Source organism: Teleopsis dalmanni, chromosome 2 (assembly GCF_002237135.1).
Source record: "Teleopsis dalmanni isolate 2A chromosome 2, ASM223713v2, whole genome shotgun sequence".
NCBI lineage: Eukaryota > Metazoa > Arthropoda > Insecta > Diptera > Diopsidae > Teleopsis > Teleopsis dalmanni.
The window spans coordinates 137,613,802-137,637,157 of record NC_051847.1 but is presented as its reverse complement, the minus strand read 5'-3'; the positions used below and the strand labels follow the sequence as shown (position 1 = coordinate 137,637,157).

The 23,356-nt window shown below is 28.6% G+C and overlaps 2 protein-coding genes across 2 annotated transcripts; one reads left to right on the top strand and one right to left on the bottom strand.

Moving 5' to 3' along the window:
- Positions 1-6,187: 6,187 nt before the first annotated feature.
- LOC119682764 lies at positions 6,188-7,335 on the top strand. The gene is made up of 4 exons (XM_038096269.1): positions 6,188-6,292; positions 6,383-6,570; positions 6,642-7,072; positions 7,132-7,335. Exons 2-3 carry the CDS (start codon positions 6,390-6,392, stop codon positions 7,055-7,057), a joined length of 597 nt encoding a protein of 198 aa, XP_037952197.1. The 5' UTR covers positions 6,188-6,292; positions 6,383-6,389; the 3' UTR covers positions 7,058-7,072; positions 7,132-7,335.
- Positions 7,336-18,872: 11,537 nt separating this feature from the next.
- Positions 18,873-20,095, bottom strand: LOC119682301. The gene is made up of 3 exons (XM_038095710.1): positions 20,054-20,095; positions 19,813-19,995; positions 18,873-19,710 (listed from the first exon to the last, which is right to left on the bottom strand). The coding sequence occupies exons 2-3, from the start codon at positions 19,985-19,987 to the stop codon at positions 19,274-19,276; spliced, it is 612 nt and encodes a 203-aa protein (XP_037951638.1). The 5' UTR covers positions 19,988-19,995; positions 20,054-20,095; the 3' UTR covers positions 18,873-19,273.
- Positions 20,096-23,356: the final 3,261 nt, after the last annotated feature.

Sequence of the window (23,356 nt, the reverse complement as noted above, 5' to 3'; positions counted from 1 at the left end):
AGTAAATCTCTCGAATTATCCATAAAATCGCATAACTGCATAAACAGATTGCAAGTTAATAAATCTAGTTGCTTTGCAATCAAAAAATGATCGATAAATTAAAATTAAAAAGAGGATGATATATGAAACTATATAAAATTATGAAACCGTTATCTACACAACAAAGTGAAACGACTGAACTATTCTTCAAATACTGATATACTTCAAATAAAAATGTTGCACCTTCAAGACCCCGATATCACACACTACACGGCAAGTGCACAAGTAGCAGAAATTATTAAAAGCTAGTTCATTTGTTATTTTCTACGCAAAAAAATATGTGAGTTTACGACTTTTGCATTAATGACGTTCTTCGGTTATTGGCAACTTATAGCAAAAACACTTTACTTCCCACCATGCAAAAATAACATAACAATATAGATATAAAAAATACTTTCTTTTAGTTAATCTTCAAACTTACTCAATGATCCCATACTTGTAAGAGAGCGAGTGTAGTTGGTTACACCTGTGATTGTAATATGCTTCAAAGTTATCTATTTAATGTTATAAAACCTCAGTAATACAAAAGCGTACTGTTTTCTATTGAATGTAATAAAGTAAAGGTGAAATATATGGGAAAGAATTGATTTATTTCATTTAAAAAAAGTTCTTCCCATTCTAAAGAAAATGGCGACTCAAACAATATTACTTCTTCTGACGATTGTTGTGTACAAATCAATACTGAGCATAAATTTTTAATCGAACAAAAGATAATTGAATATATTTTACTAAACGTATGAGAGTTATGATGATATTCTGTGATCATCAATAATATATATATCATTTCAAAAGCATTGCCAAGTCAGGCACACAGTTTCTAATAATCCTTATATTGTGGTGCTATTAAATATTTAAATTTTATTATTGTGGTATTTGGCAATATTCGAATCAGCTGTATAGTCAGCTAAAAATTCAATTAAATTTATTAATTTAAATTAATTATTAAGAGTAAATAATGAATTTAATTTAATTGAAACAATATAATAAAAAAGATTTTTGTTGTTGTAGTTAACTACTTTTCAAAACCTCTCTACCAAAATATATTAAAAATAACTAAACTTTATTAAATTTGATTATTGAAGTCAATTATAACTTTTATAAATGAAAAGTATTGTTTTAATAGAGATGTGTTTTGAACATAAATAAATTATAATAAATTTTGTTGTTGTAATTTATTACTGTTCCAAATACCTTTTTATTAAAACTACACTTTAAATTTATTTATATGTTCACTTTTAACTTTTTTATTGCAGGTCAATTGTCCATAATAATTTATTTTTAAGTATGTATTTTCTTTTTTATATTTTATTTTATTTATTATTTTAAAAGTTTGATTAATTATTCTCAAATTTAAACATTTGCAATAAAAGTAAAGAAACTTCAAAATTTATTGTGGTTCTTAATATGTTATAATGTTTTTTACAAGTAAATAACACTATTTTAGTTTTACTTAAATACAACAATACAGAATTATCAAGTATTTTATAAAACAATAAAACAATACTAAATTTTGCTTACGTTATAAGAAAAACAATTTATCAAAATTAATTACTTAAATTGTTTCGTAAATACCAATTACTAAGCTTAAACGGAAATAAAGAAATTGTTCAAATATTACTAAATTGTATAATTTTTTTTTCCAAATTTTAAACCATAATAGAAGCATTGTCAAATATTTAAATTATATATTCCATGGATATATATATTTGGGAAAAATTTTCAGCACCATAAGTTTTTTACCTCAATATAATTGAAATCAATTTTGAAAGCAAATAAAAACGTATAAAATATCTATAAGATAAAGTAAGAAACCGAAATGTGTAAATGAATGAGTCATGCTTGTAAAATTGACTGAAGCTCATATAGAAATCAGTAAACTCATGTGCTAAAAGCAGATCCCTAATAGAAAAGAAATCCATTGAAAATAGATTTATTATGCAAATTTTAGCAAAAGCAGCTTTGCCAGCCTTTATTTGTGTTTAGGTTTTTTCCTTTTCGAACTTCTTCGCCAAGCCATGGAAAAAACTGCAAGTAAAAGAGTTGCCAAGCTGGTGAAAATGATAAGGAAAAAGTGCGGTATAATAACTTAATTTATGTGTTTATATACGTTTACATACATATATGTATATGTATATATTAGCAGGAATAGGATAATACCAAATTGCGTATAGAACAAATGGAAGAAGCAATAAAGCCTAGGATTTACTATGCAATTTCATGTCAGCAAATTTACGTTATACACTAAGCTTTAAAATGAAAAAACTCTTAACAAACTAAGAAAATGAAATCTATTTAATTAATCATTGTATTATTGTGTTAATATGAATCTCCTTAATACTTTTAGAAAAATTTGTTATAATTTCATTTCCACAGTTTTTAAGTTCGTTTATTTAATTTGGCATTATATCTTTGCACTTCACTTTAGAAAAGTTCTTTATATCCTAAGTGAAGCAAACTGAAAATCCTATTAACTATAAAATCTACGTATCAAGCTTACGGAAGGTGTAACACACCCGGAAAACAACGTTATATAGTTGAGGAATTGCTTTTTTATGTACATGAAATATGCACGTAGACGTGTGAGTTACACAGCACAAAAAGCCACTCGACAGCTCATGTACGCCTTCCTCTGCTTGGCTATGGTAAGAGGTGGTCCTGTATGTGCTGCTCCTGTGTCATGGGCAAGCCATTAAAGCGGATACGGGTAAAAATTTAATAATAAAACTTTTCTAAAATTAAATTGACAGCAAAGTTGTTTGCAGCAAAAATTTTCAAACCTCCACTACTCCACTAGCCCAGAAGTGTGGGCTGAAGTAATACAAGTATACCTATACACATAAGTGACGTATGAGTATCTTTTGTTGTTATAAAAGCTAAATTGTCTGTCTGTATACTCGTATAAGTACGTATGCATAGAATGGTTGACGCAGGTGCTTAAACTTCGAAACCTATCAATATCTTAATATAAGTGCTCAGCAAAGTTCTTTTGTTTTATAATAGTTCAATATACCCAGTTAATTTAAGGGTTTCATAAGTTTTTAGTAGAAAATCTGACAACTTTATAGCTTTACGTGTGATTAAGCCAAAAAAGGTTAATATTGGATATAGTCGTAAGGCACCTAACAATTTGCTTAAATGGCTTTAGAAGAGTATAAAATTTGTGGCCCAAACTATCGAGCTGCTCTGGCAAAAGGTGAATGAAAATTACAAATTTTTGAGAATACCATATACACGAACTGTCAAAGGACGTTAAATATTAAATATTCATTTATTTTCAAAAAAATTTTAAAAATAAATAAAGTAGCAAAACATATTATTAAACATTCAACAAGAAACGCTGCTTTATAAAGTTCATATGTGACATATTTTAATTAAATTTTAAAGCACAGAAATAAAAGATATTTTCCGAATGCAGAAATTGCCAGGTGCCAATGCGTTTTGTGTATAGAAATTGAACAAAATTCGTGATAAAAAGCTAATAAAAAATTTTTCAAAAAATATTTTAATTATTACTTTATTAATTTATAATAAATTTATTTAAACTTTATTTAATAATAATTATATTACATTATATTATAATTATTAAATTAATAATAATTATATTATTAATTAATAATTGTAACGGAAATGAAACGGAAAGCATACTGCACTTCTTAGCCCGCTGTCCTGTATTAAGGCCTTTTAGACGAATGTGTTTTGAGAGAGAATCTTTAGTGGAAGAGGAAGGTGTGAGTGTGCTTAATGGAGAAAATGACCCTAACTGGAAAAAATTGATTAACTAATTACTAGTGCTTTGAAATACAGAAAGCTGATCATAAATGAATTTAATACTATTTAATTAATATTTAAAACACAAGCAATTATATTGAATTCTTCATAATTTCATTTTTGAATTGTAAATAATTTAAAGTAAGAAGGTAAATTTATATAAAACCAACACCTCCGACAGACGACTATAAGTCATTGTCGTATTCTTTGTTTTTCAACATATTGTTAATATTGAATTAGAACAAATTAAAAATACCGGCAACAAACCATGAGTTTTGATTTGTTTTTTTTTGAGAATATCTAGAAGTATACTGCAAGGTTCTGATGAAATGTATACAATACATATCCTTTTTTTTTTGCATGATAAAATGTCAGACCGTTTATTTATTTAGATGGTTTTACTGAAGTATAGTTTAAAGCCAAGCATATCTTTGTGGTGTAATAAATATTGTATTCGTTTTAAGATAGTGCAATTCTAAATTAGTGTGTTTATACATTATAACATACTTTGCCACTTTGCAATATGAAACTCAATGTATATTGTTTCTTTTTATTATACACTTAAAATGTCTATTTTATGTAGTATAATAATTCAATTAAATATTAATAATAGGCCTTTTGGGTGACTCGCAAGTATAGCAAAAAATGCTTGCTGGCCTATATTCACTACGCGAGACCTTGTCATCACTGCTGCAATCTGTCAAGTGTTATATTTTGGCAAATAATAAATCTTGCATATGTGCACATAATGCAAGCAACTTATATTTTGTATAAAAATAAATAATTAATATAAATTGAAAATTAAAATGAATACAAAATTAAAAGGAATGGTAAGAAAATTGGAAGTTTCAATATAAAACACTGACATTTTTCTTTTTTCTCAATCTACAATTTATAGTGCGCTTATTGCGTTTGAAACACTTTTCTTTTACTGGCCGAAGTAGAAAAAGTAGTGTTATTATTTTGTATACATTTCGGCCAATATATGCCAGCAACTTGCTATTTTTTGTCATATTTGCGAGCCATTGAAAAGGCCGAATAATATTTTATATTTAAGATAAGCCGTTAGATGATTAATCCAAACCTCCGATAGACGCAAAATCACTATTTTTGTAAGCTTTGTCTATATAATTATCCTAGGAAAAAAAACCGCAAAAATATTCTATTAGATGGAGGTAACAGTGGATAGGAAATTAACATGGATCATTTTATCTATATATCATATAGATCCATATATCAGAATATATATGTTTTTTTATTTTTTGTTTTCGGCGGGGAGAAGTGGAATGTCTACGCACTGACCACATAATCCGACGCCCCAAAAAATGAGTGCCCGACTTGCACTGACTAAACAACTCTACCTCATTCCTAAAGACATTGTTCTACCTTGGGACTACGTTAGTATCACTTCGAGGTGTAATCAGGATATATAAATTAAAAACTAATACTAATACAACTGAACATTTTTTGTTCCAATCAGGAAACTATTGATGATGACCAAATATCAATAAAATAAAAATTACTGTAAAATGTATTAAAAATCAAAACCAAACACTATTAAAAGCATTTGGTCATAAAATAATAAATATTTAAACCACTTCATTAATAGGCCTTTTCTTCTGTAAGCATATTTTAAAAAAACAACTGCTTGTTTTAAAAATAACATATGAAACAACAACAATGCTAGCTTATTTAATCCAACCCTTTTCGAAACCGCTTAACTAATAAGCAGTTCAAATCACGTAGTTGCCAACACTAAAGCTCGATTTTTTGAAGTACGTACATAACTTTCAGATAAATGTCAACGAATGACTTCGTTAATTCTTAGTATTTCGTGGCGTCATTGTTCGTAACAAATATGTTACCTTTTCTATTTATTATTTTACTGTTAAAGACATGAAAATTCATATCTTATTTACAATCATGTAAAAAATATATATCTTTACCAATAATTCCAATGAATTATTAATCATTTTCAAAATTTTAACTTTAAATTTTACTACGTGTTTTGCATACATAAGCCTAACAAAATTCACATTTATGTCCAGAGTTGCCATCGATATTAGTGCTTATTTTATTTGTTTTTTTGCGACTTGCTTACAAAAGAAAAGGCGTAATGTAACCAGGAAGACAAGAGGATAAACTTGTAGAGCGAAGTTAATCGTTTAAAACTATTTAAGTTTTACATTTTATAAAAACTTTCCCATTTGTGTAGATAATAAAAATATTGTTATATATGGCATAAATCCTAGTATGCCAATCCAGCAAAATAAAATGAAAACTGTTGCGGTATTTTCAAAATTTTTTGAGCTAAGTAAACTATGAAATATATTTTTTTATATGTATAATCAAGCTAACTTGAAGTTGATTTAAAAAATTATAAATAATTTTTCTTTCACATTGTATAAACAATTTTTTGGATTATTCAACTAAAAATTGTTTGTACTTTGATTTATGTATACATAGTTTTCTGCCTTCGAATACGGTAAATTGCAATCAATCACATGTTTTACATTTTAATATAACTATTTCATATTTATATGCACCTGAACAACTATCAAACAAAAAATAATAGCTCACCTATGGCTGATTCTGGAAATATTGATAGACCAGTGTTTGATGCCTACCAAGTAGCTATACTTCAAACTAAAACTGAAAACATCATACGTAATGCTCGTGAACTAGTTGAGAGCATTTCGGAGAATATTGATCAAGAAAACCGTCGTGAAGGTCTTCTGCGAATTCCGGATGCTGTCGATAGGGGTTAGTATAAAAAATCTTATCCAATTTTTTTTCCTGAATTTAGTGGTTTTGTGGTTATGCTTTTTCTTTAGCTTACACAGTCGTAAAACCAATTATTGACTACCCTTTGGCCAGTGAGCATTTAGATATGGAACTTGAGAAGGTCTATACAGAAATGGGAGCCATTCGCCAACAAGTTGATATGTTTAAAAATATTCCACTGGCTAATATAGATGTTGATGGAACTGGCTTGCTTCACGTACTCAACTTAAAGCCTATAAATTTTCGTGCACAAAAAGCCATAGTGGAATCTGTTCGAAGGGACTTGCTTAATATTAAGCACATTGGTGTAGTGGAAAATATTTCCCATATTGCGGAGAGACAACTTAGAATCATTAACCCAAAGAGCAATGATATCCATTGTGCGAATATATTGAAAACTGAGCAAAAGGCAGAAAAAGATGCTGAACAAGGCGGTGCCAGCAACAAAATGAAAAAAATGGATTAAGTAATGCATGATAAGGTATATATATTTAAAAGAATCAATTATAATAATACTATTCTATTCTACTATATTTTTAGAGTGACATTTAGGGTGTAGGTAGGCATCATCGGTTAATATAATTATTTAGGAGGAGAAGTGCACCTTTATGAGAACAAATCATGCATCATATATATTATATATAAATTGAGGAACCAAAACTAAAGGCAGACAAACGTTTATACATAAATCAAGGTTTTATAGTTGTTATTTGAGAAAATAAAAATTATATTTTTCGTTTCTGTTCATAAATTTCTAGTTTCTTTTAATATTCCCTATGGACGTTTCAAAAGAACTCCAATGAACTTAAAATAACATATGTTATATAAATAGGACAATACCTGTCGGAACTACACACATCACCTTGATGCAACTGTAGTACCTTTAGGTGTAAAAAAACAAATATTGAAATGAGAAGAGTTCTTAAGAGAATAATAACTGAATGTGTAGAGTAAAATGAAACATAATGTAATTGAAGTCTAGTGGCACTAGATTTCAACTGAAATCTGCAATAATATTATACATATGGAATGAATCCTCCCAATAATAATCTAGTAACATCCCGATGTTAGTAGAATTTGCAAAAATATATTCAAGTCCTTCATTTGACTGGCTTATGACTGCAGGAATTATAAATGAAAAAAATGTGAGAAACAGCCAAGTATCTATTTCTGTTATTAACAAATTATTAGTTATATATAAAATTGTATTTTGTTATACTTGCCTTAAGTCGGTTTCGAAGAAATGACCTATTACATTTACTAAATAACTCTAACAAATTTAAAACATAAGTATTTAATTTTAAAAAAATTTGATGACAAAAAATTTTCAGATTTTTTGGTATAAACAAAAATTTTAGTATTTCACTTTACTGACCAATAAAGCCAATTAGACCAACTGCTGATGGGAGAGTTGACAACGCCACTAAAATATTTAAGCAAAAAATTCTATACAAATAATTTTTTACTTCAACACAATAATGTGAGGAAAAAAATATTTTAAAAATTTATTAGTGGCAAATATTTTTTTGGCAGTAATTTGGAAATAAAACCAATAAAATACAAAATAAAAAATAAATGTGTGAAAAATAATCAACCATAAAAGTCGAAATATTTTTGGAAATTATACTAGCATTTTCACTTCGGATTGAATTATTTTGCTGATGTGCAATAAAACAGCCGAAAATAAAAAATCATTTTTGGTAAAATTTATGACTTTAATTTTTATTTTCAGTTCTAGTAATTTGTTTTTCTATATTTCAAGTTTTTTGAGGTTTTTGTGATAATTTGAAGCTAGATTGGCTTAGATTGCAAATTTTAATTTTTTATTATACCAAAGTATTAAATTTTATTTTCACTAAATAAACATGGAAGGCAAATATGGCTTATGATTTCGTTTGTTGAACTAAAATTATTTCGTGAAATTAATATTGATATATACCTAGCTTAGCGGATAGTGAGAATAGTTTAAGACTGAAAAAATATTTATAATATTTGTAATATATATCCTTTGGCTTGAATTTCAATAACTTGTTTTATAGAGGATGTTTTTATAAGCATTATATTTATAGTTTTTGCCATATTGTATATGAAAAATTTATTATTTATCAAAATAATAAGTTGATCGGTGCACTCTTGTCTTGATAATGCACGTTGATCGTCGCACAAAAATTTTCTCATATTTCTACCATTTTTTTCGCGAACACTTGATTTACAAATCACTGCAACAAAGACAAATACTCATAATGCTCTTTTGACACAAAGTCTAAGGTAGGATATGTTCAGAATCCTACGAAGGGTTTATAACTTTCGTGTGGAATCGTCAGATAACACCTGACAATAATCAGTATTCCCAAGGCTCAAAATATAAATAGGGACTCCCATACTACTTACGGCCATGTTATGTGGAGTGTCTCGGACACTGGATGAGTAAAATTGTTGTTGTTTTGAAAGCAAATCATGAAATTGAGATTTAGAGAAAAAACAATATGTCAGTTCAAATTTCGGTATGAGAATCGGGCTATTTGTGCCTCTGCACTTAAGCAAATCAGTGTTGTTTAGTAGTAATTTTCAGAATTTGCGCATTTTCAAAGCAAATTACTACAATTTTATAACGTTTTGGAGAAAAAATGACAGTAAGCACCACAGCCTATTTTTTAAACCTAAAATAATTTACTTATTACACTTTCCGATTTTAAGGAAAGGCGTATAATTTTGTGAGTACTGTTAACAACTATTATAAGATAATATAATAATAAATTAATATTATTACAGCGTGTATATGTTTTTTCTTGCTGGTTATTTTTAGTGGCAAATTGAAAGTGAGCATATCCACATTTCCTTTTAAATTTAGGCACAACCAAAAATACGAAATTGGCACTAATTACAGTTGAAACAAAGAACTGAAAGAGTAATGTGGATGTTCATTATTATTATTATTGCCTTTTATCATGACAATGTTAAATCCCATACTTCCTGAACCGGGGATATGTCAGTTCGGAAGCTTTGATATATCTACAGTATAGTTTGTACTATAAGATTATAAAATTTTGTGTTATCCTGTTCATTTAAATTGAACCTCAAATCAGATTGAGAAGACTACCAGCGTAAGGGTTTTAATAGTTTTATTGTTTTCAAATATTTAGACAGTATTTGCGATTACATATTTAAACCAATATCTAATATCGTTGTTATGAATTTCACTTTGTGACCTGATATAGATATTTAGTATGAATGTTAATACAAAGATCACTAATTAGATATTAAGTATACCCAGACATTTCTATGTAGATCTCCAATTAGTTAAATATATCATTTTATTTATTAATGGCGCATGTTTCTTATATTTTAAAATATATACTCCTTTTAATAAAATCTAAGGTTAGTGTTATGAAATCCAACACGACAGTTATATCTTACAAGTGTATTATTCTGGTATTATTAAGGTTATATATAAGGTTTACTTTTAGGGTTCATTTTTTTATAGTTAGGTAAGATTAAGTTGATGTGGTGAATATACGCTCTAAATGCCACTTAAAAGCAAATAATGATCCATTGTAGCATCACGGATAAAATATTAAATAGAAATCAAAGAATCCATGCTAGAACGTCGTAACAAAATGGCATGATTCTCCAATTTAGATGAAAGTGAAACAACCTGACAAGTCTATTAACTTAACAAGTCTTTTATATCTTGACTATATCTCTAATGTTTAAGGATGCTATGTCTGTCATGTCGGTGAGAAAGGAAGCTGCAAGTATCGAATATTTTACCAGTGGGCATTGGCACATAAAGTAAAATACAATTTCCCTATCGTAGATTATAGTTAACTGCAAAAATTTAATATTCTTTAGACATTTTAAAAATAAATATTAACATATAAAATGTCACAAGAAAAATTTTATAAATAATTTCCTAACTTCTGTTCTTGTTTGTTTTTTTTTTTCTTACAAATCATTATTATTATTTAGTTAGTTCAACAGAATAATTTATCACTTCCAATTATGATTTTAAGGTGTTGTCACTTTTTCACATATTACATTAAAAAAAATGCCAACTTAAAAACTATATTAAAAGAAAACTTCATTTCAAAATCTTTACAGGTTCAGAAAATAAAGAATTTTAATCGCTAATTTTTGTTTTGGTACGCTATGTACCAATAAATATGTACTACAAGAGATTTGACAGATACTTTTTCTAATTTTTCTTTTATATAGAAACGTGTTGTAATTGAACTTTAAACCCATTACGGCCCGGTACCAGAAACCGTGAACCGATATTGATGAAAATTTGAACATTGTTAATTTTTTGCACACATTAAGATTAACTTTAAATTTCATCAAAGTGGAACCAACCGTTCCAGAGATATGGGGACGTAAGTTTACTTACCAATAGGCCAATACATATAGTGATTTTTTGTAAAAATAAAAATATTCGTTCAAATAATTTTTTAAGTATAATTTTAAAAAAATACATAGTTCTAACTAATATGTTTTAAATATGTTGCAAAGCAATTTTAATGCAAACGGACTTTACATTTGCTACATTCAAATTGCGTGTGAGTATGCCACATAACGCATCATCGAGGACCACCTTGTACTTTTTCGAATCAATGGACATCATTTTTAATATTATTAAAATATGATACAGTTGAGTCAAATATAGTTTCAGTTATTACCGAATTTTTAGATGTTGGAACGCACATCAATAAATCGTTGACAATGTTTTCTCAAAACTGTAGTAGTGATAGTGGCTTCTACTTTTTATGAGCTGAAACCATAACATGCAGTTTCTAAGCATTATGGATTCATTTTTTCATGGTTATTTAGAACTATAACCAGTGCATTGTCTCTTTAACGTATGGATAATGCCTCATTTTCACAATCAAATGCAGTTGCACTCTCTCTATTAGCATTTATATCAGATATTATATGTAATACTGATTAAACAAATAAAATACCCACCTAACTTTTCAATAATTGTTTGTATTCTTTCATTCCAATACATACTGGTAATTCACCATAATAGGGAATTTTTTTTTGTTCACTTTTAGAACACCAAATTTTTTTAAGCTCATTTTCGTCTCTTCGACTGACTGATACTGAAGCTCAAGCTGATCAGCAATATCTAGTGAAACTGGAGTATGTTGATCTATGACATCGTCATTAGTTTGCTCGGCATCATTAACTTTCCAGCTATTATGCAGCATATAAACAGCATTGACTTCAGAGAATAATTATATTCTCCTAGCTACTTCAGCATTACTATTTTCTGTTTCTAAAATAGACATCCTCTCTTCAAGTGTTAAGAAATTTTCTTTTAACTTTTTTCACAACAACTCCATATACTACGAACAATTTTTGAACTAAGAGTCTGGCACACATCAGTTCGGTAGCAATAATTATTAGCTCTAATATGCTTGTTTACATGAAAAATTACTATACGTATCGGTTCATTGGTAAGTAAAATTACCAGTGAACTATACTTATAAATTAGGTCAATGTATTCAAATGAAAGGTATGCATTTATAAAAAAATAAAAATTATTGATTAAGAAAACTTACAATTATTTTTTCAAATATTTTATTTTAATAATTTTAATTGTAAATTTATTAATTTTGGAGTTCAGAAAAAATGTTTCCTGAAAGCTTCTTCGAGCGTACCGTCTTTGTCTTTTATGACAATGTCAAAACAACTCGTTTTGATAGTACCTTTTGTCCCTCGCCCGTAGGTATCTCACCCGGCTCCATGACCTTCCCCTGACGTCACCATTTTGAACAACCTCGGTGATAACCTTATTCATCCTTGCGCTTCAAACCCCACAAATACCAGTCCCATTACTTTGCTGAGTGGAACCGTAATCACAACGTCGTTTTCCTGTATAACCACAGCTTTCGTGATCCAAGTCACAGAGTTTCCTAGTCTTATTTCTTCGCTGGCACTATAACCCAACCCAATTGACTATAACCCTATCTCCCTAATTACGCCCATGCTTTCTACCCCGATTGGTATTAAGCCTATCTGCTCTCATCTCTCTCCCCTGATTACTAGAATGAAGTTTCCATATTTCTGTGGGAATCCTTTTCATTCATTCCTAACGGGTATTTTATTGAGTTCAACTATCGATGCTTTCCACCTACTGTAAAAAAACAATAAAAACAAAAGAGTAATTTTACTTTATTGATTTTACAATTCTTTTGTGTATGGAAGAAAATATATATTTCTTGCTTATGAGGTTAAAATAAACATATTTGTTAAATGCAGCTGTTTCTTAACACATAATGTATGAACTTTATTTCTTCAGTCTTGTCATTCATGCATAAAAATCTTCATAATCGTTGAAAACTCAGCATACCATTTTTTTCAAAGCCTGAGTAATCACATCACACATTGAAAACTTAGTTCGCTACTAACAATATTAACTATAACAATCTTTTATTATTTTAGTCAGTTTGTCCATCCCATGTTTGTTCCTGTACTTGCATAGTAGACCACTGCTTTACCATGGCTTTACTAAGCAAATATGTCTAAAATATTGCGCTGGTCTCACTCTATTGAGCCACAACTGAATCAAATATAATAACTTATTATTTAAATCAATTTGTGTAAGCGTTATTAATACGATGGAGTTATAAAGATATGTATATGAAGGCATATATAATTATTAATAATCAACCAATACAAATATATTAGCTGCCCTGCCGTGACTATTCTCTAATACAAACAATTAATATTAAAATTCCTGCAATATGAACAATCAATAATATAAGAGAGCAAAGTAGAAAATCCATTTTTAAACATGCAATTTCATTAAAAGCAAACTTAAAGCACTTAAATATTTAACTTAGCTCACATAAGGACTTAAGTAAATAAAGAGTCAGGACGTTGTGCATTGAACTACCAAGTGGAGCACAGCGCACCATGGAGCGCACTCATAAAACAAAAAAGGAAATTGAAAAGTCTTTGGTAAAAGCATTTCATTTCCCGCTAAATAAAAATCTTAAAAACGTCATATCTACGACAAAATTAAATATTCTACTATCTGCTGTCCTTACACACACATAAACGACTATATGAATGTATTGTCCCGTATATACAAATGTATAAGTGTATTCTGCCAGCAAAGTTTTATAACTGAATTTTGCTATTTTTCTTAGCGCTTAAATGGAGTAGAAATGGCACAGAGAAGTTGGTGTAAACGTTCAAGTGCCACTAACGTAAGTAACAATTTTCAACTTTTTCGGTTACTTTAAAAGTGTCCGAGTGGAAAAAAGTTTAGCCATTTCAAGGTTCATGGAAAATATTTTTTCTTAATCATAGCATTTCCACACATTTCCTTGAAGTTGGAAGCGTATATGCATCCGTATGCATGCAATGGCCTGATCCTCCGAAGTTAAACAAAAACTTAGTCCATGCACGTAACTTTTGGCGCAATTTAGTGTATATGTGTGCATGCGTCTGAATCTCCGCTGTTGTTCCTGATCCTGGAAAGTAATGTTTTTATAACTTTTTATATATTAAACAAAATTTATTTAAATCTTTTTTTATGGTTTTTGTTGGTTTAAGCAATTTTCAGCTGTTATTAGATGCATATTTGTTTAAGCGTGGTAAGCTTAAAATATTTGTTTTATATATGTATATTTATATGTGAGTATTTTACTCAAAGTGCATATATATTACTTTCAATATGTATGCAAATGTCAACATCTAGACAAGGTATACGTATGTGTTATTCATTTGTAATGCAATATAAAGAGATGCACATATATAATGTAACAAATAAGAAACTTTTGCTTTTTCCAAAGTTCAAGAGAAACTTTCAAGAACAACTCTTTTATTGCATTTCTATTTTCTTTGTCATGCAGCCAAAAGTGCAGTGTCCCAGTTGGGCGTGGTACTAACCAATGTTGTAGTTCAAAGATCCTTTATTTAGATTTCAAAGTTTCTACATTTACTTTTGTTATATTTCTGCTTGCATGTTACCATATTTTTTTGTTAGCTTGTTTCTTTAAACAACGTTTTTTACCAGCTTTCGGTCTTACTTGCTCTTTTTTTTTGCATCCAACATTTTAGTAACATGGAAGGATTTGACATATTCTAGACAGCTGCAATAATTGCAAAAAGATTTTCCAAGCTGCTTGTGCATTTCAAGTTCTAATGTTGTTTTTACTTTGCGTCGAGTTTTAAAGTTCATCCTAGCAATCATATAAACTTTAAATTAAATTCTGTTGGACTTTGGTTGAGCGGTCAAAGTTGGAAGGAAACTCATTGATTGGGCAATAAAATTTGTAATATTTTAAAACAAATTAAAAAGCCAATCTGAAAGATAAGATGAGGAAATTTAAAAATAACTTTATGGAATAAAAGAGTTTTTGAATGAGCCAACATTCTCACAAAAGTTTTGTTGTCTTTGATTATGTCAAAAACCATTTGTAATTTTCTGTATTTTTTCCTTGTAATACCCTGTAAAATTAAAAACGAGAATATATTTAATATCTAAATATAATTCGATAATTCAAGAAATTATATTGGTCATTTTTTGTTAAACAAAGGACACCTAAAACATACTTTCTTTTAATAGAGTGTGAAAGAAAGCATTCAAATGACTTCTTATTAAATCTCTTTATAAGAGAATCAGAAAGAAATTATTAGAAAGTATATATTTACGAAAGTAAAACTTAAAAAGTAAATCATAAATTCAGTTAGTAGTAGAAAATTTATTAACTAATTAACATGAATAAAACCTATATCAGAGATAATATATCTCTTGTAACCAGTAATATCTTAACAAGCAGCCATGCCAGAGACTTAGAGTTCTAACAACATTTGTAACCTCTGTAAATAGGACGAGGAAAATTAGCAAGCTTCTCTCTATTGTTCAGATATTAACCCTGGTAAAAGCAGGACCACAATTCAAGGAAATGCCTTATTGGTGACCCCAAAAAATATTTTGAAACTGATGTCGGAAACTCAATAAATTCTTGAAGCAAATAAAATAGTTAACATGATACAGTTAGCTCTTCAATCAGAAATATATGGATATCTTTAACGAGAACCCAATGATAAAAAAATGGATCCATGTTGGGTTATGTTGAGTTTGTCACAGATTTACCTCGAATCAAAATGAATTTAACAAAACATTAACTATATTACTAAGCTTTGTTTATATATCATATTTTGTTTACACTGTAACAATTAACTTGGCATTAATGTACATTTTTTAATAAATACCAGTTTTCATGTCGAATTCATTTAAAACATGTACCAAAATGTGCTAATCAACAACTACTTATTTTAAAAAAAATATAAACCATGTGCATTTTATAAAGAGATTACAATTCTCATTATGTTTGCAGTTTATTTCAATAGATAGTGCAATAAGGTTCATTAGAATTAATTAATACCATGTTCATAAAATTTAAAATTGTTCCAGTGTCTATCTTTATCGCTTTGATAATACAAGATTAAAGAAAATGCTCTTTTAAGCTTAGTGAACTCTAATCGCCACCTGGACACATAAAAAAAGTTATACTCTGCACACGATTAGTTTTACAAATAAATTTATAACATAACAACAATCACATGGTTTTAAAGGCAGAGACGTCGTTTTTCAGTCTACACATATAAATGAAATACATAAAAAAAAGAATAAATAAAAGAAAACAAATATGAAAGCCAAGTCCAAAACTGTAGTGGATACGCAATCTTTTACGACCGTCTTGAATGTTGCTTTCTAATTAACAAAAATATGATAGGTGTCAACACGGTTGCCACTTGAAAATTTTTTCCTGTACCAAAATTGGTTTAAAAAGGTACCATTTCTGTAAAAAAGGTCCAAAATTTTTTTGTGCTTTTTTTATAAAAAAATTAATTGGAAATGTACCATTTTTTGAACATGAGTACCAAACGAAAAAAAATGTACCAATTTTGGTACTAAAGTACCATAAGTGGCAACCGTGGGTGTCAATGCTATTCGCATTAGTTTTTGAATGACTTAAAGTATAGTTTAGTAAATATCTAACTATATGTTATACATTTTCAGTTTTTCATGTGGTACATTTGAGAATACCTTGGTCGTTGTGCGGTACTTATGTTAGATTAAGAACATATGACAATGTCCCAAGATTTCAATCGTTTGCAGGTAAACAAATGCATTTGATAATCATCATATCACTATAGGGTTGTTGCTCTTACGTTATTTTACTATATAATAGTATGCACATAATAGTTGCAATGGAACTAAATATATTACAATTTCAGCAGTATCATTCTAATTTTCATATTTTATATTTCTTCTTTGAAGACAGAATTTTGGACCGCCTGATTCTGTTAGCCGCAGACTACAGGCTATCTTATACACGGAATTGCTTACAATATCAATCTGGAAACATTTTTCATTGTACCAATTAATTTGACGAGAAGAGTTTGGATATAGTCACATATTGACATTGATTTATAAGTGGGTGCATTGGGCCGGGAACTTTAAAGCGATCTTTACATGTGATTTCTACAGCGATTATGCGGGAGAGATCTGGGCAGCTTCTCGCTTTCATGCTCTCGCTCTCACGGCCGCTGGATAAGTATAAAGCACGTGTAAGGTGAGCTTTTAAGAAACTTTGAGCCTTGGTTTTAACATCAGTTTAAAAAGAAATTTAATGTATGGTATTATAAAAATAAATTCAAATACAAAACAATTATAAAAATAAATTAAAATACAAAAAAAACTATATAAAAAAAATAAATTAAAATACAAAAAAAACTATTATAAAAATAAATTAAAAAATACAAAACTATATAAAAATAAATTAAAATACAAAACTATATCAACGACGTATCATTTAAAGGGTGGATATATTATTGCCCACTAGTGTAATTGGAACTAAAATGCTGTTATTTCAACACATGTCCTTCAGAAACATGTCTTTTACCAATCAAAAAGTGGTAATCTGAGTTCATGTTAATTAATCAAAAATTTTATAGATTCAACAGTTAGGTAAAATGACACCACAAATAATAATATTTGCCTCAAGTGAGATCGACTTATCAGAAATTAATTCCTTCGATGTTTTGCGTTGAAGGCATCTTTAGTCTATCCAATTACTTGATAGTTAGATTTTTTTTTGTTTTGATGTATACGGATATATTCAATACATTTTTCAAGGTAAAATACACTACTGTGAATAGTAATGCTTGTTTCCAGTCTAATTTATCGTATATGAAAATAATCAATGTAGGTAATAGTCTTTGACTAATAGTTTCTTGAAGTTTTAGTAAAACGCAACATTTTTTTACCTCTGTATTTATGAAATTTATATGCATTAAGTACGCATATAAATCATACACGTTAAATATATGCTATATATATGCCAGAAATATTTGAAATATATAAAATAAAGGGAAATTACATAAAATTTTATATATAAAAAAATTAGTATTTCAAGGAAAAACTTTTGCACGCGCATTTGCATTATTAACAATGCATTTAAATATGTTTTAACTTAAATAAATTTATTATTTTATTATTCAGTTATTTTTTAATTTAATGTTGTTTAATTAGAAAGCGTGTTGAGTAACTATGAATTTACCACACTTTCTAGGACATGCATGCACGCATGTTATAGTAACAATTAATTTACTTTTTCTTAAATTCCAAAAAAATAAATGATTTATTAGTAGAACAATACAATATTGTTCTCAAATTAATTCGTGATAGTAGAATCAAGAAAATTTTTCTATAATATTTAGGATTATAGAAATATTTATATAAGGCATTGCACTAACAATTTTTTCACATCTAGATGATTGGGTCTGCTAGTATCTAATTGGTGAGTGCAAGCACATTTTTTCAGTTCCCACTTTCGAACATTTTCAAAGATGTTTGGCATATGTATGAAATCTGAATAATTTTAAAAGAATGCATTTAAATATTTTTAATTTAAGTCTTGTATGATAAGGTATGTATAGTATGGAATAGGCATGAAAATAACTCTATCAAAATATATAAACAGAGAAATTGAAGAAATTTTAAACCAAGAATCATTTAATATATATCTTTGTACAACCTAATATTAACCATAATTAAATAATGAAAAACTTCTTTAGTCGTTAGCCAACTAAGCTTCATGGCGTCTCTAAAAAGTTAAACGTTACATACAGACAAAACGAATTGATTTAGCTATTCTTCTGAACTGGAAAACATGATGTCATAACATTAACTGAATAAAATAATATATGTACATTCAAAGTAACATAAAAATAATTTTGATTTCAATTTACAATGTTTGTACAAAAATATTTTTTATTTTTAATGAAGAAGTCGTACTTCAGTACTTTTTGTTTGGATATTTTTAAAATATACAATATCTTATTCTGTTCCCTTGTGAATAACAACTCTGCTAATATTAATCACTAGAACCATAGACATTATGAGTAAAGGCTCTGAATTGTTTTTCAAATTCATGCACATAAAAATTTTTACTGTTTCGAATGGTATTGCTGTGGCTTAATTCTTTTGAAATGGGCATATGAGTGTCATTTCTTACTCGTTTTTCTGTATGACTTTTCGAGAATAAGTTTTCAATAGTTTTTATCTCATAATTTCCTTCATCGTAATTGTTTGTTATTAGTTCATAATTTTTTGCAACAATGTGAACATCAAAATTGAGTTTCAACACTGTTAGTTAACTTAGTGGTTTTTATCAACTAATCGACTTTCGCAACCAAACTTTTGAGTACTCTGTACTTCAGAGCTACTCATTTGATGTTGTTGTTTTTCTGAACTAGCAAGATCTTGATCAAAATTCTCGTTTTCATTGTTCAGTACTTCAACATATTGAGTGCTCTCGGTTGTAACATTATCTAAAGAAGCATTAATTTCTTTCATACCACTAGTTTCTAATGAATTCATTGGACAACTCTCTCCTGCTACGAATTGTTGTTGTAAATTTGAATTCTCATCCCATTCGGCACTAATATTACTACTTGAGTTAAGCCTAGAATTCTCTGCAGCTCTATTTCCAACTTCGGCATTATCAACAACTCTATTGAGATCTTGAACGTCTAAGATCATATGCAACGGGTGCCACATTGGACGTGGAATGATATGGATGAGTTGATTGTAAACTATTAATATATTATACAATTAAAATTCAAATTCAGTTGAAAAAATAATGATTATATATACAATATATATAAGGTAAAAGATGTATCTCTTTAATTACGTACAGTTTACGAATGCTTGGTGATAAAGCTGAATTCGATCGTTATCATTTTCGTCTGTATGTGTGAGCTGTACCAGAGCATTCATGAATGGGGCATCATTTGTCAAAATTTCATGCAACGGAAAATATATGGGATTTCTTATTATTTGTGGCTTCATGTTTCGTGACGGACGACCCATTCTAAAGTCTTGAAAAAGTTAACTTGAAATAATTGAAGTATGAGAATAAAAGAGTTTTACTTTTACCTTTTATGTTAAATATGATTTATATATAATTTTAACCTTACTGTTATAAAAAATCTCCTTAAAATTGAAAACTAAAAATTTTTGCAGGTTTGAAATAACGCTTTTAAAAATTTAGTTCACTGGAACAACATAAGTCAATATTTAAAAATTTTAAATTTTCTATGCCGACTTAGATCAAATTTTGAAAAACATATTTTGCAATGCTTAAAAAAATTAAATTGTTAAGTATTCCAAAAAGTTGTGAAAATTCTCACGACCGTGAAAATTCTCACGACCGTGAAAATTTTAAATTTTCAAAATGAGAGAAAGGCATATATTTCGATTAAACTTCGGTCACGAAGACGAACTGTCCATGCCTCATCACATTATTCAAAAAAGGGTTGTCCTCTATTAAAAGCCATTTACAGTACACCAATTAAAGTCATTTTGAATTATTTGTAATATATAAAAAGTGTTTAATAGATAAGCAAGGTGTTAAGGTGTTTAGAGATAAAGTCATCGGCTTGGAAGGTGCTTCCATATGCTAATGCTAATGTTGTTAAAGTTAAGGTAAAAGCTCTCTTCTCTGCAGTACATTAACATATGTTAATGTTTTTAATAGTTGTGATTATTGTATTAAAAATGGTTTAGAGTAATTAAAAATAAACGAAACAAAAGCTGTCACGATAAAAGTGGCTTACAAGGAGCTTTAACTTATTAACTTTTTTTAGTTATTAAAGGGCACTTTAGGTTGGCCTATCACGTAAGTAAACTTTGAACTTATTCTTATACGATTAGATCTTATTGGTTTCGTAAAGGAGAGAGTGAACTCACTTTGAAGAACAAATGAAAAAGATATTAATGTGATCGTATATGATAAGAGAAAAGACTCAGAAAAGTAATTTAGAAGAGCAAAAATGCTCTTCTTCAATCGAAAAAATTTAAAGAGTAACTAATTTTGTAATAAGTCATTTATAGAATCTAATAATATGTATATAGTACCTCCACTATATTTTTCTTCAAGCAAATTTTTACAAATTTACAAATTTGTAACTAAACTTAATTCCCTCATAAAAACAGCTTCCAAAATTTATCTGTTACTGTGAAATCACTTTTCACAAAATAAATTTTTTTTTAATGGATTTTTCTTCACAAATATATTGACTAAGCGAACATTGGCATCACTGTTGCAATGTGTCAAGTATTATGTTGTGGCAAATAGCAAAAATAGCATAATGCAAGCAAATTACATTTTGTGTAAAAAAATAAGTAAATAACATAAATTGAAAATTAAAATAAATACAAAATTAAAAGGAATGGTAAAAAAGTTGGAAATTTTAAAATAAAACACTGAAATTTTTGCTTTTTTCCAGTTTTCAAATTCATGAAATTTCTTAATTTTGTTTAAATTTTTTTTATACATAATTTTTGACATATGATTGCAATATTCGTTGAAATTTCATATGAAGGTTCGCAATAGTTTGCTTATTTTTGCGTTGGTAACACCTTTTTTTCCGGGCCTATGTGCTTGGCCGATGTAGACAAAATAGTATTGTTATTATTATCCGTGTTTATTTTGTTTTTTGCCATACTAGCGAGCCACCGAAAAGGCCTATTGTTGAGATTTGAATTAACTTCAAACAAATTTTGCTTGAATAAATATTTCCTTAGCAATTAATTTTATCTGTATAATACGGCGTTTACATTGGCCGAAAATGGCTCATTTTGAATGACTCATTTGAAAGTGTTTACATTCGTTGTATTTCATTCGTTCTCATGGTAACAATTCAAACTGAAATAAAACTACTAAACATTTGTTTATCTTTTTTGTAAATATGTCAAAACAGCTTTTACAAACTGTCAAAATGCCATGAAGAGCTTTCATTTAGGGTATGTTCAATAGATTCCTTTGCATTTGGAACATATGTGGACTGCATTCGAACGTCATTCATACAGAATGTGAGAAAATTGCTCATTTTGTGCTTGAAATTTTATATGCAAGAATGAGCCATTCGATACTCATTTTCGATTTTTGACCAAAATGAGCCATTTTCGGCCAATGTAAACGCCGTATAAGATTCTGTCCTGACATATTCATGATTTCAATTGCTTGTTTTAATATTATTGCTAGTTAGCTTTGACAAAATTAGTAACATTAAAATACTTGTCAAGTAAAATGTATTTTTTTTATATAATTATTTTTTCTGATCCAATACTTACGGAATTTTGCTCCTATAAGATTTTAATATAAAACTTATATTATATTAAAAATAACATTTTAATATAATCAAAATTATCTTAATATAATAAATTCATATTTGCTAAAACTTTCTAAAAAGTTGTTTTATCTGGTAAAAAAGCGGAGTGATTCAGTTCAATATCATATAACAATGTCTTCCGATAAAAATATCAAGGAATTTGGTGGTGATGATATTTGTCATCAATGTGGATGTCGACATTGTAGTACTTGCATTATGGAAGGAGCTAATGGACATTCAAATATGCAGACCGGGCATGTTAACCGTAATGAGGATCATGAGGATCCCCAATCGTCCTCATTGTATGCACGTGATCGTTGTTGTAGTTCGTCAACTGCAAGAAGTTGCAGGATCCGTAATCACCGACATAGCAGAAGAATGCATCCATATGCAAGATGTAATACCTCTAGTAACAGAACTTTGCAAAACAATTTAAAAAGTGAACAGACCTGGTGTCCAACTTTTGATATACCAGCTGTGGTTGATTATTCATCTCAGATGCTTACGTCAAGAATAAGGTCCAGACTTATGGACGTCAGTAGGATGGAACAAGTGCTGTGTTTACCGAATCATACTACTCAAAGTGAAAAGGCTGAAAACACTACAGAATCAAACACTGAAATCTCACCTGAACTTGACAACTATTTGACTAAAGCAACTGAGAATATTCAAGAAATTCGAACTCCTATGGATATTTTCGAAGAATTCAATGCAAATTATTACAAGGCAATGAATGAAAATGATGAGAAATATAAGGAAAAAGATGATAGCGATGATAAATGAAAAACAATTAAGAAACGTTTAGACCATGCTGTGTATACTAACAAATCAATTGTTTACAAAGGACGTACAATGAAAATGTAGAAAACAGCTCTCTTAGTAAAATTTAAATAAAAAAAATTTATTTTTGTTGATTCATTTTCCCATAAAAACTATATTTTCTTATAAATATACTTAAAACTAATTGCTCAACAAACAGTATTTAAATTATTCAGATAATATAAAGGTGCTCCTCAAAAATAGTGTGGGAATGCCTTCTACTTCTCAAAGACCTTGCTGAAAAGAA

Coding starts and splice junctions, on each gene's coding strand:
- LOC119682764 (XM_038096269.1), top strand. CDS start 6,390: ATGGCTGATTCTGGAAATATTGATAGACCAGTGTTTGATGCCTACCAA. Junction 6,571..6,641: donor TCCGGATGCTGTCGATAGGG/GTTAGTATAAAA, acceptor CTTTTTCTTTAG/CTTACACAGTCGTAAAACCA.
- LOC119682301 (XM_038095710.1), bottom strand. CDS start 19,987: ATGGGTCGTCCGTCACGAAACATGAAGCCACAAATAATAAGAAATCCC. Junction 19,711..19,812: donor TCACCAAGCATTCGTAAACT/GTACGTAATTAA, acceptor ATATATTAATAG/TTTACAATCAACTCATCCAT.